Consider the following 15,860-nt stretch of genomic DNA (forward strand, 5'->3'; position numbering starts at 1 on the left):
CGGTCTCTCCCTCTCCCTCTCTCTCTCAGCGTGTGTCGTGTCGGAGCACAGTGCCTTATCATCTGGCTCAACGTCCACCTGAAACAATATTTGCACATGAGCGCTCAATTAAACATTTGGTTGAACCGTTGCTCGCGGTCACGAAATGGGACGCAGCGTGTTAGCGCTTGGGGCCAACCTATAATGCAGCATGTGACCATGGTGATCGGAGCGGGGGGAGGGGCGGGGTGGGGGAGGGGTTCAGAGCAAAGGACAATCCTCTTGGGGAAAAATAGAAACATGGCCTGATAAAAGAATCACAAACGGTCGCTTTGATCAATCATTACGTACTAATTAGCACCAGCGGCCATAAAGATTCCTGCAGCAGAGCACCGAAACGAGTGTGAAGCCGTTCCCCTCTTCTCATTCTAAGCTACTTTGGATAAATGTTGTGTGATTCTTGGAGAGCACTCGAGTTCTGTGTTGCACAACCTCTCTGAACCCTCCCCCCCCCCGATCAAGGTCCCATCGGACCCAGAGTGCCCGTGATTGCCGGTTCCCCTTGTAAATCTGCGAGGCCGTGCTGATTATTAATCTAGATGGATGAAGGCTCACAACAGAAAACATGGAGATTTTGTTCTGTGTTAAGCCAACGTTGCTTAACGAATTCAGACATGCCAGGTAACACGAGGGGTTAAACAAGTGTATATAATAATATCCATAAGGTATCCATAATTCATAAAAGCTGTTTATTTTATGTTTTAAGGGCCGTAGTGACCTTGTACCTAGAAATAAATGCATAAAGGCCGAATTACACCGGCGGGCAGCGTCGCTTTATCGCCATCTCAGAGCTCGCTGTTTCGGACAGCACAAGGTCGATTTGGCACACTGTGCAGCCATGACACCTGTTCCATTGAAACACACATAAAACACACACACACACACACACACACACACACACACACACACACACACACACACACACACACACACACACACACACACACACACACACACACACACACACAAAGATACACACTCACACACACACACACTAAAGCCCAAAGGAGATCCTATGATATGTAAGAGATATGGGATACTACTCATTTAAAACATCAACCGGCGTGCGTAGGAGGAAAACACAGCCGACCTCAGACATGTTGAGCATAAGTTCTGAAACAGTGCTCACTCCAGTAGGACCTGGCGACCGAGCCCGGGTTCAGGAGACCGAGGGCCGTCGCCCTGACCAAGCTGCGGTTGAAATGGGGGGGGGAACAGTCACATGAATGTGATCCGTGCTCAGGCTACCATTCCTCTGCCCTAATTATATGGGAAAGAGTGTGGTGTGACAGCCATGACTGGGGCTGCGGTCATGTCCTAAGAGACTGCAGCTGACCCTGTGGGGGGAGAGAGAGAGTGGGGGAGAGGGAGAGAGATTGGGGGAGAGAGAGAGAGAGAGAGAGAGAGAGAGACAGAGACAGAAAGAGAGAGCAAGAAAGAGAGAGACAGAAAGAGAGAGCGAGAGAGAAAGAGAGAGGGAACTCAAAAGCAGCACACCAGGAGAAAAGAGGCAGAGATGGAGCATGAAGACCAAGTGAATGGGATGGAATTGAAAAGGATAGAGGAGATAATAGAGAACGTGTGTGTGGATGCACGTTGATAAAAGTGTGTTTGGGGATAAAAGTGTGTGTGTGTGTGTGTGTGTGTGTGTGTGTGTGTGTGTGTGTGTGTGTGTGTGTGTGTGTGTGTGTGTGTGTGTGTGTGTGTGTGTGTGTGTGTGTGTGTGTGTGTGTGTGTGTGTGTGTGTGTGTGTGTGTGCGCGCGCGCGTGTGCGTGTGTGCGTGCGGATACGCATGAGTGTGTGCATGCATGCGTGCGTGCGTGTGTGTTGCAGGCCAGAATGGCGAGAGGGGGTTAGCGCTGGAGTCAGACTGTCCAATGTGTAGCTGCTGAGTAAGGCCAGAGGCTTACAGGCAGGATTTGCAGGGCCACGGCAACACCACAAAGCACCAGGGGGCCGGAGGGGTTTGAATGGAGGTTGGGAGGGCGGGCGAGTGGGGGGGGGGGGGGGGGGGGGGGGGGAGTGGAAAAGGGGGTGGATGGCAGAGGCTGGGGGTGGCTACTCCAATTGGTATCCATTTCCATCCAGGGCCTTGGAATTCCTTTGTTCCTGTCACAGGTCGCCCACCCCCCATCCTCCCACCCCCCTTCCTCCCATGCAACCCCCCCCCCCACCCCCCCTCTCCCCCCATCCCCCCTGTCCACCCACCCGCCCGCCTTGATCCCGGGCAGCCTTGCAGCCGGCAAGGCCGCGGCAAGTGGCAGGTAACCCTGCCACAGGCATGCCTCTCTATTTACAGCCTGCACTCTGCTCTGGGTAGGCAGGCCACACCGCACACAACGGACACACGTATTAATAGCAGTGGCTGGTGGTGGTGGTGCTGGTGGTGGTGGTGGGGGGGTCTAATCATACAGGTTGTCACACGACACAATAACTTGAGCCCCAGAGTCTCTCGGGCGGACACACTGAGCGTGGATCCTTTCATCACCAGGGGAGGGAGAATATGTATTTTAGCGAAATGCCTCGCTGACCGAAACACTCTCGGACACACGTCAACACTGCAGGCCGTTTTTTACGAGCGCCCCGCAAAGAAAGGCAATAGGAAAGGCAATAATTAACCCCCGCACACACACACACACACACACACACACACACACACACACACACACACGGACATCCCGCCCCTTCATTTCGGCTCTTCACACATCCTCCGCATTCTTGGTGGGTCATTCGTAAACACGTTCTCACACAAGTAAAGCAATCCGGCAACACTTGTGCTCCGTCCGCGGCGGCCCTGTCCGGGGCAGCTCTAAGCCTCCTCGGTAGACGCTGCCAAGGGGAGTCAGTGGTACACTGTGCATGGCTCGCAAAGCTCTCTCCCACGGCTATTAGTGACCATTCATCTGGGGAGCCTGGGAAAATGCCTGCGCTGCCTGCAGTGGCCATGGGGGAACGGGTTGGCAGGTGTTCCCTCCCCCTAAAGCCCCACCACCTGTGTGAGAGGGGAGAGCCAGAGAGAGAGGGGACCCGAGCTGCCGGCCCTGGCCAGGAAGAAGGCGAGGAGGCTGGGTACCGCGGTGGGGACTTTCGCCGCGGCCGCTGGAGGCTTGGGAAGGGGGGCGGGCGCAGCAGGGGGCCGGGGAACCGACGACCAAGCAACGAATCGATAGCGAGGTTGGCGCGTGGATGCTTGGACGTGAGGCATGTGTGCGGTTTATTGAAATGGCGTTTTAGCTGAATCTGTGTTAGAGGGGACGCGTCTCTTTTTACGCCCCCATTGGGGACATGGGAAGTGGGGGGGACGCTCACACAGTACACACACGGCTCGCCGAATACACAGCAACATCGAATCGAGTCATAAATAGAACTAGACTGAGAACCAAACATGTAGCGATATCCTTAAGTCAACTACTTAAGTAAGATTAGATAAGATGAAACAATAAGTAAAGGCAAATAGTTGTTTTATTCCCGTCTGAATGATAATATGCTTTGGTGACATTGCATTGTTATTCATGGTCCTGATCTGACAAATCGGGGCTTCCCACTCATTCCTGCAGGGGCAAATCAGGGCATCTCCACCAACAGAAGACGGGACAGTACATTCAAACAGCGTAAACCACCAGCTTCCTCCCTTGAATGCCTCTCGTATCAAATAACACACGCACGCGTAAAAAAAAAAAGTATTCCTCTAAACACAGAGAACCCACTACCCGCTCATTCTTCCATGTGTAATTACCCTGTAAAAATGTGGGTGTGCTGCAGTCCAGCAGAGGGAATGCAGCGAGCCTCTCCCAAGCTCTCCCCCCGGCTCCCCAGCCTTCTAGGGTCCAGCGTGTCCATTTATGCTCGGCCAGAGCCAAGAGGTTTTGGTGGGAAAAGTTCCCCGTGTCCAGCACTCTCAAAACATAAATAAATCACATCACTATGAGCTAATCATGAATTCTCAAGTAGCATGCCTTAAAAAAAAAAGCAAAAAGAAGATGAAGATGGAAGAGAAGAAGAAGGAGGAGGAGGAGGAAGAGACGTTTCGGGGGGGGGGGGTTGTGGCTGACATTTAAAAAAAAAAATTGGCAGCTGAGATTTAGGGAAATTGGCAGGATTTATCTTCCCAAGAGATAAGGGACTAAACCTCTATGACATGTTCAATGGGTGTTATGTGTGCTGCACTAAGACACACACACACACACATTACACACACACACACACACACACACACACACACACACACACACACACACACACACACACACACACACACACACACACACACACACACACACACACACACACACACACACACACACACACAAAAGAAAACACTGGCGGACAAAAACATGCAACTTAACTAAATAAACGCCCCCCCCCAAAAAAAAAAAACACAAAGTCCACAAATATCCCATTCCTCGGATGCCTTCTGGACGCGGACGTCGCAGCGTGGTGGAATGCTCTGAGCTGTTGATGGCTCATTTGAAGAGCCAACAGCTGAGGCCGTTACGCGGTTCCACGGGCCGGGTGCGCGGGCGGGCGTGGGGCCTGTGGAGCCCACACTGGCACCAGCGTCCTCGCCGCCAACCACCTTACAGGCTGAACCCAGCTCCGCGCTGAACCCAGGTCCTATTCCTGGCCCAGACATCAATACAAAGAACCGCACTTGGCACCTTAGGTGTCAGGCCCCGCGTGTGTGTGCACACCACGTGGAAAATATACACACAGATATACACACGCACACACACACACTCGCGGCCTCTCTGTGTCTCATCGTCTGTCTGACACACATCCCTCCCTCAGGTAGTTCACGGGGCTACATGAATAAACAGAAGAGGTTAAACAGCCGACACGTTCATTGGGATACCGGCGGGAAAGACCATCTTCACTACCACCGTATGACCCCTCTTGAACGCTCTGTGAAGTTCTGCGAGGATTAGCAGGTTAGCGTTTGACCCTGCCGGAGAAAAAAAAAAAAAAGTAAAAGAATGACCCCCATACTTAATACCCCACCCTGAGGTCTGCCGGGCTTCCCTCCCAGAGCCAGGAGTCTGTGGTCCGTGTTTTATGGCTCCAACAAGCCCGGCGCTTCTCACAGTCTCTCTCTCTCTCTCTCTCTTCTCCCTCCACCTCAATCACTGCTCTACCTCGCTCGCTCGCTCACGTGGGGCCACAAACGAAAAGCCAAGAATGTCAATACGCTCCCTTAAGACCTTTAAGAGGACCGGGAGCCCGTGGGTTGTGGCGAGGCCGTCGCTGAGGCGCTACTCTGGTTCGTGTCATGAGGAGAGGGTGGAGAGGGGAGGTGGAGGACGCGAGGGGTGGGGAGGTGGAGAGCATGAGGGGTGGTGCTGGTGGTGCTGGTGGTGGTGCTCCGATATTGGAATGGAGCTATGTTCCGATAGTTTTGTTCTTGGCAGCGTGGCAGGAAACACAATTATTTTTGACATGCATATTTTACTATTGCTCATCTCGACCCTTGTTCACACAGTTGATTTTGTGTGTTTGTGTGTATGTGTGAGTCATTCTGACTGTTGGTGTGTAGTTGAGCATTTGTGCATGCCTGCATGTTCCTAAATGTGAATTTTGTGTGTGACTTTGCATGTCAATGTTTATTCGTATGAGTGGGTTTCATTTATGTGAATGTGTGTCAGTTTGTATTTCTGTGCGCGTATGTGTACGTGTGCGTGTCTGCGGTAGCGCATCGTTGTCTGTCTAGTTTCTATCTGCCTGCCTGTCAATCTCCCTGCCTGCCTTTCTGAGTACAGTCATCCCATCAGAGCCCGTCTATCCGCAGTCTGTCAGTGGGAATACATGTCAGGCTGTTCAGTAACTTTACCCTGTCAGCCTGTTCACACCTAACCCGGGGGGAGGCTATAACCCAGCAACACGGCGTCACTCCCTCCCCGTCGCTCCCTGTGCGAGTATGTACACACACACAACGATGCACAAAGCACCGACCGCATACACAGAGAAAGTTTGCAAATAAACCTCAGCCTGTGCGCGCGGGGAGCTTGATGCAAGTGCGAATGCTGACAACATGTTTATACTGTGCCCACGCCGCGGCCCGCGCCCCTTGTGCATCTGCATACCAACGGGCAGGTGCACGTACGCATGTGAGATTGTTGTGTGGATAAACACACGCCCTGCCGCGTGCACACACACACACACACGCACACGCGCGTAGACACACACACACACACACACACCAACACACAAGCGGACACACACACAAAGACATGGAGACGCAAACACGCAGACGCACACGTGCAGCTGAGGCTAAGGCATAGCTGGAAAGGGTGTAGCGTGAGAGTCTTGTTCTTTTGCTACAGGAGAAACTTTATGGGGCTGGTTGCCCTGTAATCCCCCTCTGACAGTCAGGCCAGGCCTGCTGAGTGAGCTCTAGTTAACAGCCCCTTAACTGCTGGCTGCTCCACATTGTCTAAATTTTTTCACCTGGACAGGTAATGGTCCAGGGTCAAGAGAAATAAAGAACGATTAAAGATTGTCAAAGATTGTGTGGAGATTATGCGATGTATTTGGAGTGTTGCTATGAAACATCATAATTGCTACTTAACAATTTTACCTATATATGATGTCTTTCTTTCCCCTCTCTATGATGTCATAACTGTACATTGTTTTTCTTTTTTTTCTTTTCTCTATCTCTTTTTTCTGTCAACCGTTCTCTTTTCTTCTTTATCCTGTTTTTGTGTATTGTTGATTGATTGCATGTTTGTCTTGTTAAACGTGGACCCCAGGGAGAGTAGCTGTTGCCAAGTGTAATGGCTAATTGGGATCCTAATAAACTAAACTAAACTAAAGACGTGACATAACCATTCGGTAACAGGCGTGTTGTCCTGTCTTGTGCAACTGCGGCTTCTCAATTTGTTGTCAATCCAGACAACCAGAGAATGGATGACAGCGGCCCCGAATCTGGTTTGTTTCTTATGAGCTGACTGTGGATCCCATGGGGCCCTCAGCCCTCCATCTGATTGCTTGGTATGCCGTTCTCACCGGCTTTAGTGTTTTGATGGATTCATTATTTGACTGACAATAACATTCTTCCTTCTATTTTATTAGGCTGCCTGACAACTCATCAACAAAGGCGTGTCAAGAAAACACGTTGGGAAGAGGTTAGCTCTGGCTGTGTTTAATGGCCTCCCAACGTGCATGTGAAACCCGGGTGCGAGATGTGCCAAGGCAAACACAGGGGAACACAATAGGAAAAGCACTGTATCAGAGCTGGTCTCCACGGGTCACACCCTGGTTGTCGAAAGCCAACCGTGCCTCAACTAGTCGGGTTATTTTCTCCTCCCACACTCCTCTCCAAGGGAGAAGGTAGCCATGACACACATTGCCGAATGTTTTGAAACTCCCTTCCCACCCTTCTCGAGGATTTGTGCAACCTGCCCCTGTGTACAGTAAAGAGTCATATCTCTGCAGCTTGAGCTTAAATGGAACAAGTGGTGGCGCCGAACGAATAAAAGAGCCAAGTTCAACATAAAAAAAAATAAAAGCCCCTTCAGATCCAAGGCCTGGTGACAGACACAGCAAAGAAAGATTGATAGAGGAATGGAAGAAAGGAGAATGAATGACTTGATTGTTGAAGGAATGAGCTGTGGCTTGAATTCAAAGCCGATAAATCATGTGTTCTAATTAGCGTCCTCTGAATGTTTCAATGATCGCTATCTGCAAGAAAAACAGAGAATCATCCATGCTGCCTACACTGCAGAACATTTGAGGCGATCTCCTTTTGTGGATGTAGATTACTGCTTTACTGGTGAGTGGGTGTGCGTTAGTGTAGATCGGTGTGTGTGTGTGTGCGTCGGCGGATGTGTGTGTGTGTGTGTGTGTGTGTGTGTGTGTGTGTGTGTGTGTGTGTGTGTGTGTGTGTGTGTGTGTGTGTGTGTGTGTGTGTGTGTGTGTGTGTGTGTGTGTGTGTGTGTGTGTGCGCGCGTGTGTGTGTGTGTGTGCGTGGATGTGTGTGTTGTACACGTGTGTGTGTGTGTGTACTATACCAGTAGCGCTAAAGGCCTTGGCGGGCAGCAGCTCCTTCCTGTGCTTGGCCGGCTTATGGAGGCGCTCGGCATGCAGCTTCACCCTCTGCTCCACCGCACCCTGAACCAGCACCGCTACCTCCTACCACACAGCACAGGGGGGGGGATCACGATGCACCCTGAACCAGCACTGCTACCTCCTACCACAGCACAGGGGGGGGGATCACGATGCACCCTGAACCAGCACTGCTACCTCCTACCACAGCACAGGGGGGGGGATCACGATGCACCCTGAACCAGCACTGCTACCTCCTACCACACAGCACAGGGGGGGGGGATCACGATGCACCCTGAACCAGCACTGCTACCTCCTACCACAGCACAGCGGAGATCACGATCAGTGAGCCTTAATCCAATTTATCTGCATCAGAAGCAACTTCCAAAGTAGGAGGAACCGTCACTTATATTATTTTATATAATCGAGTACTGCTTCGGTTGAAGTACGTAAACGGCCCGACTTCTCCGCACATATCTCTGCGCAAAAACGGTGTTGATGTTGCAGGCCGCGGTTTGTTCCACAAAACGTGTCTGGAGCGAGCAATGCTCCCTCCTTTGATATCAAATAACAAGTGCAATGGTTTTCCCTTAAACCCGCTCTTTGATCAATTCATTATTTTATTTAATTAATTGATTGAACTCTAAGGAAAAATTATGGTGGTATACTAGGAACCTTGTGTTTTGTCAACTACAGGGATTTTTCCCATGTGGAGGGTGGGGGGGGGGGGGGATGATGGGTGTCTCTGTAAAAGAAAAGAGTTAGCATTTCTCCGTGAGAATCCCCGGGAAGAAGAAAGAGAAAGGCTTAAAGTCATTTCGGATTCCACGCTGCAGCTTCCCATTGTCACCGCACCCCCCCGACCGGAACATGAGCTATACATCCACAGCCACCATCCAAGCCCTCCTCTCTGCCCCCCCCCCCTGCGTGCCCCGTACCTCAAGGTGCTCCGCAGTCAACCAGCTGGTGTCCTCTTCCCGGGCGCCCAGGGGCAGTGCGTGCACGTCCACCAGCACGGCGACGTTCCCACACTGCAACACAAAGAGGGCCGGTGCAGCCACAGGTTGCTGAGGGGCATGTCGGGGGGGGCTCCAGACAACAAAGGGAAATCAGAGTGCGCTTTGATTGACAGGGGGAGACACAAAACCCCGTCCAACGACCCCCTGTGCGTTGTCACCCGAGGGTCGGTCTCTCTCTCTCTCTCTCTCTCTCTCTCTCTCTCTCTCTCTCTCTCTCTCTCTCTCTCTCTCTCTCTCTCTCTCTCTCTCTCTCTCTCTCTCTCTCTCTCTCTCTCTCTCTCTCTCTCTCTCTCTCTCTCTCTCTCTCTCTCTCTCTCTCTCTCTCTCTCTCTCTCTCTCTCTGGTCGCAAAACAATAAGGTGAGGCTGAACCTGTTTCCTCCAGTTTTACCATCGTAATTACAACAACAACGACGACGAAGGCACGTGAGCTCATGTTACTTAGTCGCTCGATGTGGCCCCGGCATTCAGAGTCCAGACACGGGCAGCTCTCTGCACACAGGTGACAGCAATACACACACGCACACATACACGCACACACACACAGAGAGACACAAACAGCGCACATCTGTCCTGAGGCATCACACACCGCTGCGAGCGTTACACAGAGGTTCCGTTGCAGGCCAGGGGTTATAAATTCCTAGCCTTGCAGAAAGCCCAGCCAGGGGGGGGGGGCCCCCAGCCAGCCGGATTCCCGACGCTCTACGTCATCATGTCATCGACGGCGGGCCACGCGGGACCGACAAGAGGGCCCCCCCGCTCCAGACGCCACAGCTGGTTAGGCCGCCGTTACATCTCGTCCGCGGGCGGCCCTGATTATGGTTTACACATGAGTACAAATGGGCGAGCGGCACGTCCCCCCACCACCACCACCACCACCATCCCCCCCCCCCCCCACCGTCCCCCGGAGCCGGGCGGCGGAGGCCGGGGCTCTCTCGTGCGAGCCCCGCGTCCCGCCGGACCGGGAAGTGATGGATGGCGGCGGAGGACCCCCCCGCCGAGTGACAACACCTGGCGCCGGGCGACGAGCAGTTCCTTCCCGGGGCCGCGGAAGGCAACGACATAGACCCCCCCCCCCCTCCTAACCCCACCTCAACCCCCGGACTTCGACGGCCTCGAAGACGGGAACGGGACATGCGGAGAGGCGCATATGAAGACAATACCAGACGCACACACACACACACACACACACACACATGCGCTTCCAAGCCAAGGTCACGGTTCCGGAAGCGGAGCGGAGGCCGGACACTGCGGCCGGGGGGGCGGGCTGTAGTCACTTCATAACAGTGAGTGTTTAGGCCTCATCGGGGCGAGGTCTCCACTGAGATGTTATTTCAATCAGGACCACAATACAGACCCAAGCCTGCTTGAGACAAGAACATTCTTTGTAGAAGAACATTTTTAAACGAAAGCCCCTTCATCTTCCACGACATTAACTTTCCTGGCATAGATACATTATCATAAATATATGAATGATACATTCATACGTTTATTAATGACGGATTACGTATTCTAGACACAAGGCTACTTGTTGCAAGATAACGATATTTTTTTAGTACCTTTAATGTTCGTATCTTGGGGAGGGAGGGGGGCAGATATACAACCATCACGTTACTTTAAGTACACAACATGGGGATGCAATCTGTCCAACTGACATGGCAATTGCTTCAACATTGTCATTGTTCCCCTGAAGGGGAATATCAACAGTTGGCGGTTGTCTTTATCCAGTGTTTAATGTTCTCTAAACGGCGAGTCGCTGTGGAGTGGGGAGAGCGCCCTCACATGGTCAACGTTCATTAAACGTTCAACGTGTGTAGGAATCGTCGGCCTGCAACTCTTTAACATATGGGACAGTTTGTAACCAATTACTAATGCAAATACAGCCAAACATTAAACTAACTGAGTGTATCCGGCCAGTTTACCTGATTTTCTGATTTACACAACCCCAGATTTCAGCAAAAGAGTCTTGGGAATTATAGCTGTCACACAGCATGGAACCGGCATCTCAAAGATAAAATGGCGTCCCCACCCCCAACACCACCACCCCTAAGCAATGAAACTCTGGTGTGGCCCCTGATTCAAAAGGCTCATTCAACCCCGCTCAATGGTTGCAATGTCATTGTGGAGATGTAACCACGGCAACCCCCTGTCTGTTTATTCAAGGTTAACATTGCGCCGGTGAATTAGAAGGGAATCAAGTTCTCATTTTAATAATGGACACATTTGTTCTTATTGATGAACTGTTACTAATCCACTCATACGTACAATGTTTCTGTGTGAACTAACAAGACAAAACCGAGCACCGATTAATGACCCTAAAGACAAAGTACCTGACGCATGTCTTATGGTAAAATTACAATTATATTACTTCCCAGATTTATGTCGTTCCTCTTTGACTCTGTGACACATTAAAAAGGTTGTTAATAATCAACAACAGGGGTAGGCCTCAAATCAAGTCACTTAAAAATATTCAATGCTCTCACCATCATCATCGTACTCAAGCATAGGTTAGAGAGGGCGATCGGGCGATCATAAAAGTTATTTTTAAACACCCGTTCTTCCAGGGACATAAAAAGCAATGAGCCGGAGCATGGCTCTGAATATGCGGGTGGTTCTCACGTATAGAACGGGATGTGTGCGTCTGTGTGTGTCAGTGTGGGGACCGCTCTCCCCTAAAGATCCCTTTTGTCTCATGGCGAGCTAAGGACTGTCAGTGGCTTCAGCTGACTGCTTTCAACAATTACTGGTCCGTGGGAAACCCTAGTCGTGGGGAACGGGCCCCTGTCAATAAGGCCGTGAAGCCCCCCGACGGCATGCTAAGTCCCGGGCTGAATGCAGGGACGACAACGGTGTCCGGATCCTAGCATGACATTCTTTTGGGGCCTAAAATGTCAACACACAGTTGCGGTTGGCCAGCTGTTACAGAGCTTTATTGTTTTCCGATGTGCGATGAGATAGGGTCACTCAAGGCTGGGAGGGTTATTGACGAATGAACACTGAATCCGAGCCATCGATCCGTTGATGGTCAGAGCAGGATTTGCCAAGGGGTCAATGCACCAGGGTTCGCGGCTTACAATTACAACTAATGTGATCAATATCCCGAGGTAAGGGGAAGGCATCTGGTGGTCGCTCTTGAGTAGCATATAGCAAGGGGGGGGAGAGAGAGAGAGAGAGAGGGAGAGGGAGAGAAAGAGAGAGAGAGAGAGAGAGAGAGAGAGAGAGAGAGAGAGAGAGAGAGAGAGAGAGAGAGAGAGAGAGAGAGAGAGAGAGAGGAGAAAGAGACCACCAAAATAGTGAGTTTATTAAGTTTGTCTTCTTTTTTTGCACACAGAGCCAGACACGCTCGCCTGGTCCTCCTTTATCACATTACAGGCCTCAGACAAGATTAGCCTGGGAACTCGCCATCAACGATAACATTTCTCTACCACTCACACGAACAAACAACATGTGATTTTCAGGGGTTTTCTGAATAGTGGGCTTTATTATTTCCAAGAACACAACCTACCAAAATCACACTAACAAGAATGTATTAGTTCACCTAGCGCATTTCAGGATTCAGTGAAGGCCCTGCATTCTTGGGTTGCTTTATTTTTGTCATAAGACTGCAACATTTAATCTCTCTAACCTGAGGTTTAAGAAAGTGGTTTTGGTGGAATCTAAACGCGCACAAAGGCTCCAACTACAATCCTATCGGGTGATTATATTGACCATCTTAGAACACAAAGAGGGTCCTGTGAGGTGAACCCTGGCTATGACCCCTGACCCCCATGTGATGAGCCTTCCAAACCAAGCTGCCGTCTCCATTTGATGCAAAACTTCACAAGCAGCAAAAAAAAAAAAAAAGAAACCTTTGTGGACGTATTCATGGAAACCAAATGAACCGTGTATCCCAGAGATGAGGAGCTCTGAAAAGAAAAAAAAACTAAAAAGGTTCCTGGTGCACACAACTAAAAAGCAAGTCAGCCTAATCTTCTGTCTACTATCAAAGGCACAAAATTAACATTCCACAACCTATCACTCTAACCTAAATACATAAACAGGGTGCATTTTTTGCTCTAAAGTTTATGTTTTTACTTTGACAACTTTGAACAACAATACAAAAGTATTGACGAAGAAGATTGAACTTTCATCTCCCATTTCCGTGTGATAGGTAATCATTTAGACAGGGCAGAGTCTGTTGGATGTTGCTGTGTACCGTATCGGTTAACATGAAATTCGTCCCCTCACTTCCTCCTCTGCTTTCATTGTTATGCCCTACAGACAGCAGCGTATCTTAAGCTTCAATTACCTCATTTTTCAATTGACACGACCAAAACCATTGATTCAGTGCAGCACGTTGATGTCTGCAGATAAGGATAAATAATTGATGCACCATCTTTGTACACAGTACACAATATCAGTTTTCAAGCTGACAATCCAGGCTCCGTCTAGATTTAAAGTCAGATTATCACGTGTTGTTGTGAGACTGCTAATGAACTCAACACCCAGTGCAGTGCTATGGATCACACTGTTTTTTAACATCATGTTAATCATCGCTGTGCCAGAGGAGCAGCATGGGAATTGGGAGTAGAGCACTTGTATCGTTGTTGTTGTTGTATACAACAGCCGGCTCAAGGCATGGTACAGACAGACAGGGATCGGGCCCTTTAACGCTGCGCTGAGAAAGTTCCACAGGAAGTCTCCCTTCACAGAGAGGAGCGCTAAAGTGGGCCAGCGGTGTTTTGTTCTCTGCCATCCACTGTTTTTTTATGATAAACTGGGAGCAGGGGGGGGAATGAGTGAGCGCACCAAAAAGTGATATTTAATACCCCTCTCCTTTATTGTGCCATCCTTTGTGAACCGTCCCACAGTAAATGAATAGAAAAACGAGTCTTCCTGCGGGCTAAGCCCAACTTCCCCTACTAATAGTTCCCTGCTGCCCATAATCCACCGCGTGGCGTGCCATGGACAGCGAGGAGGGGAGAGAAAACATATCAGGAAGATTACAGCGACGACCCCGCTCACTGCCCCACGGTTCAAACCCAAGCACCATAAACTAGTCTATTTTTGGCCAGCGACCAGTAAATAAACAAACGGCCAATCAATCCACACTGAACGATGCTTTCGCTTTTTCTGTTGGTGAAGGCTCTGGCCTACATCAACCCTCAGTTCCCCCCCCCCCCCCCAAGAAACACTCTTTACCTTTTTCCTTATCGCCCTCCCAGACCATGCAGCAAATCCTCCCAACGGCGTTGCTCAGAGTTGGGCACGGGGCCCAAAGCGCTGTGAGCAAGGGCGGAGCGTCCCCCCACCTCGCTCGCTGCCCTTTGCCTTTGCTATCACACTGTACAAGAACCAGAGCCCCTTGGTCTGCACTTAGCCCAGGGGCTAACACTAACCAGCCACAGATGTTTACATTGGGATAGAAGGGGCAGCAGATGCAGCCTCACTCAATAAAACTTGCATCTCTCTCTCTTTCTTTCCCTTTCTCTCTCTCCCTCTTTTTCTTTCCCTGCCCTGGGGGGAGTATTTACATCTGTGCAATGTGACGACCGTGTTTAAAAGCCACATTCACGGCGTTTTAAAGTCCACTCCTGCGGTCTTTGTTCTCGGGCTCACCTGTCGTTCCTCTTTAGATAATTACCAGTGCCTGTCCTATCATTGTTGCAGGGAGACATAATTGAACGAATCGTTTTGCTTTGTTCCCAAAAAAGCATTGCACACTGAAGCGAATTTTTCCCTAAAAGGACACCTGAGGGTTTTTACATTTGATGATAAGAAAGGAGCACAGCCAAGGAGAGAAATTCCAAGAGCAAGAACAGACAGGAATATCTTCCGGCTAACATTCAACATGCAAAGCAAGGTCAGAGCCATCCTTGATATACTGGAGAAGAGATAGGCACATGAAGGAAGGCCATGGTCCTCATTCCCAGAGAAGAGCAGCAGATTAGGGGATCAAAGAGGAACCTGGGTCAGCCACCTAATCTACCCTAATCACAGCTCAAATAAAAAAAAGAAAGAATAGTTTCTGCTCACGGCGCAGGGCTTAATGTGAGGTCCGCTATGAGCTCAGCCACAGTAATACTTCACAGCACATCCCAACCTCTGACGCAGTACAGTGCTGGGATCCCTCAAGCGCTCCCCCCTCCCCCCCTTCAAACCCAATCTGAAACCCCCCCTGGTCCACCCGCTACATCAGGAAAAGAGGGTCCCTGTGGTACCGGGACACCACTGAAGGGCAGATGGTGGTCCGCAGCAGACCAGCGAGGCCCCCGGCCAGACCGGCCCGGTGAGCCCCGGAGCAGAGGATCTGTCCTCCACGCCCGGGGGCTCTTAGCGGAGGTCTGAGTGGCGGGTCATGGAGGCACACGGCTATGTGTGTAAAGGAGGTTTCCAGCACCCCCTGCGGCTCGGCGGCCTCAACTGAGGGAGCCGCTTTTGAAAAACATGCAAGGAGCCAAGATCGTAAAGCCCAGTAACGGCCGGACCACCTCAAACACAGCCCCCTTGGACATTGTGGAGATAACTTTTACATTAGATAGCCGCAGACTACAGAGTATGATTAAAGTTGTGTGTGTGTGTGTGTGTGTGTGTGTGTGTGTGTGTGTGTGTGTGTGTGTGTGTGTGTGTGTGTGTGTGTGTGTGTGTGTGTGTGTGTGTGTGTGTGTGTGTGTATTGGCTGGTGTGTTTTTGTGTGAGTATCGGCTGGAGTAGAGTATGATTAAAGTTTACTTGTGTGTCTGAACTTTGGCTGGTGCGTTGGTGAGTGAGAGTGAGTTGGTTTGT

The 15,860-nt window shown here is 50.6% G+C and overlaps 1 protein-coding gene across 4 annotated transcripts in view; it reads right to left on the reverse strand.

The window, feature by feature from the left end:
• slx4ip (SLX4 interacting protein) overlaps positions 1-15,860 on the reverse strand; it is a 35,315-nt gene that overhangs the window by 17,401 nt on the left and 2,054 nt on the right. For 3 of the 4 annotated variants that reach the window (XM_056608956.1, XM_056608957.1, XM_056608958.1), the window contains exons 4-5: positions 9,016-9,108; positions 8,044-8,164 (exon numbers count right to left, since the gene is read on the reverse strand). In XM_056608956.1, coding sequence (XP_056464931.1) covers positions 8,044-8,164; positions 9,016-9,108 — 214 coding nt within the window. Of the gene's footprint in view, positions 1-8,043; positions 8,165-9,015; positions 9,109-15,860 lie in introns of those variants that run through there. The other variant, XM_056608959.1, reaches the window with a different exon arrangement.

This window comes from Gadus chalcogrammus, chromosome 15, assembly GCF_026213295.1.
Source record: "Gadus chalcogrammus isolate NIFS_2021 chromosome 15, NIFS_Gcha_1.0, whole genome shotgun sequence".
NCBI classification, from domain to species: Eukaryota; Metazoa; Chordata; class Actinopteri; order Gadiformes; family Gadidae; genus Gadus; species Gadus chalcogrammus.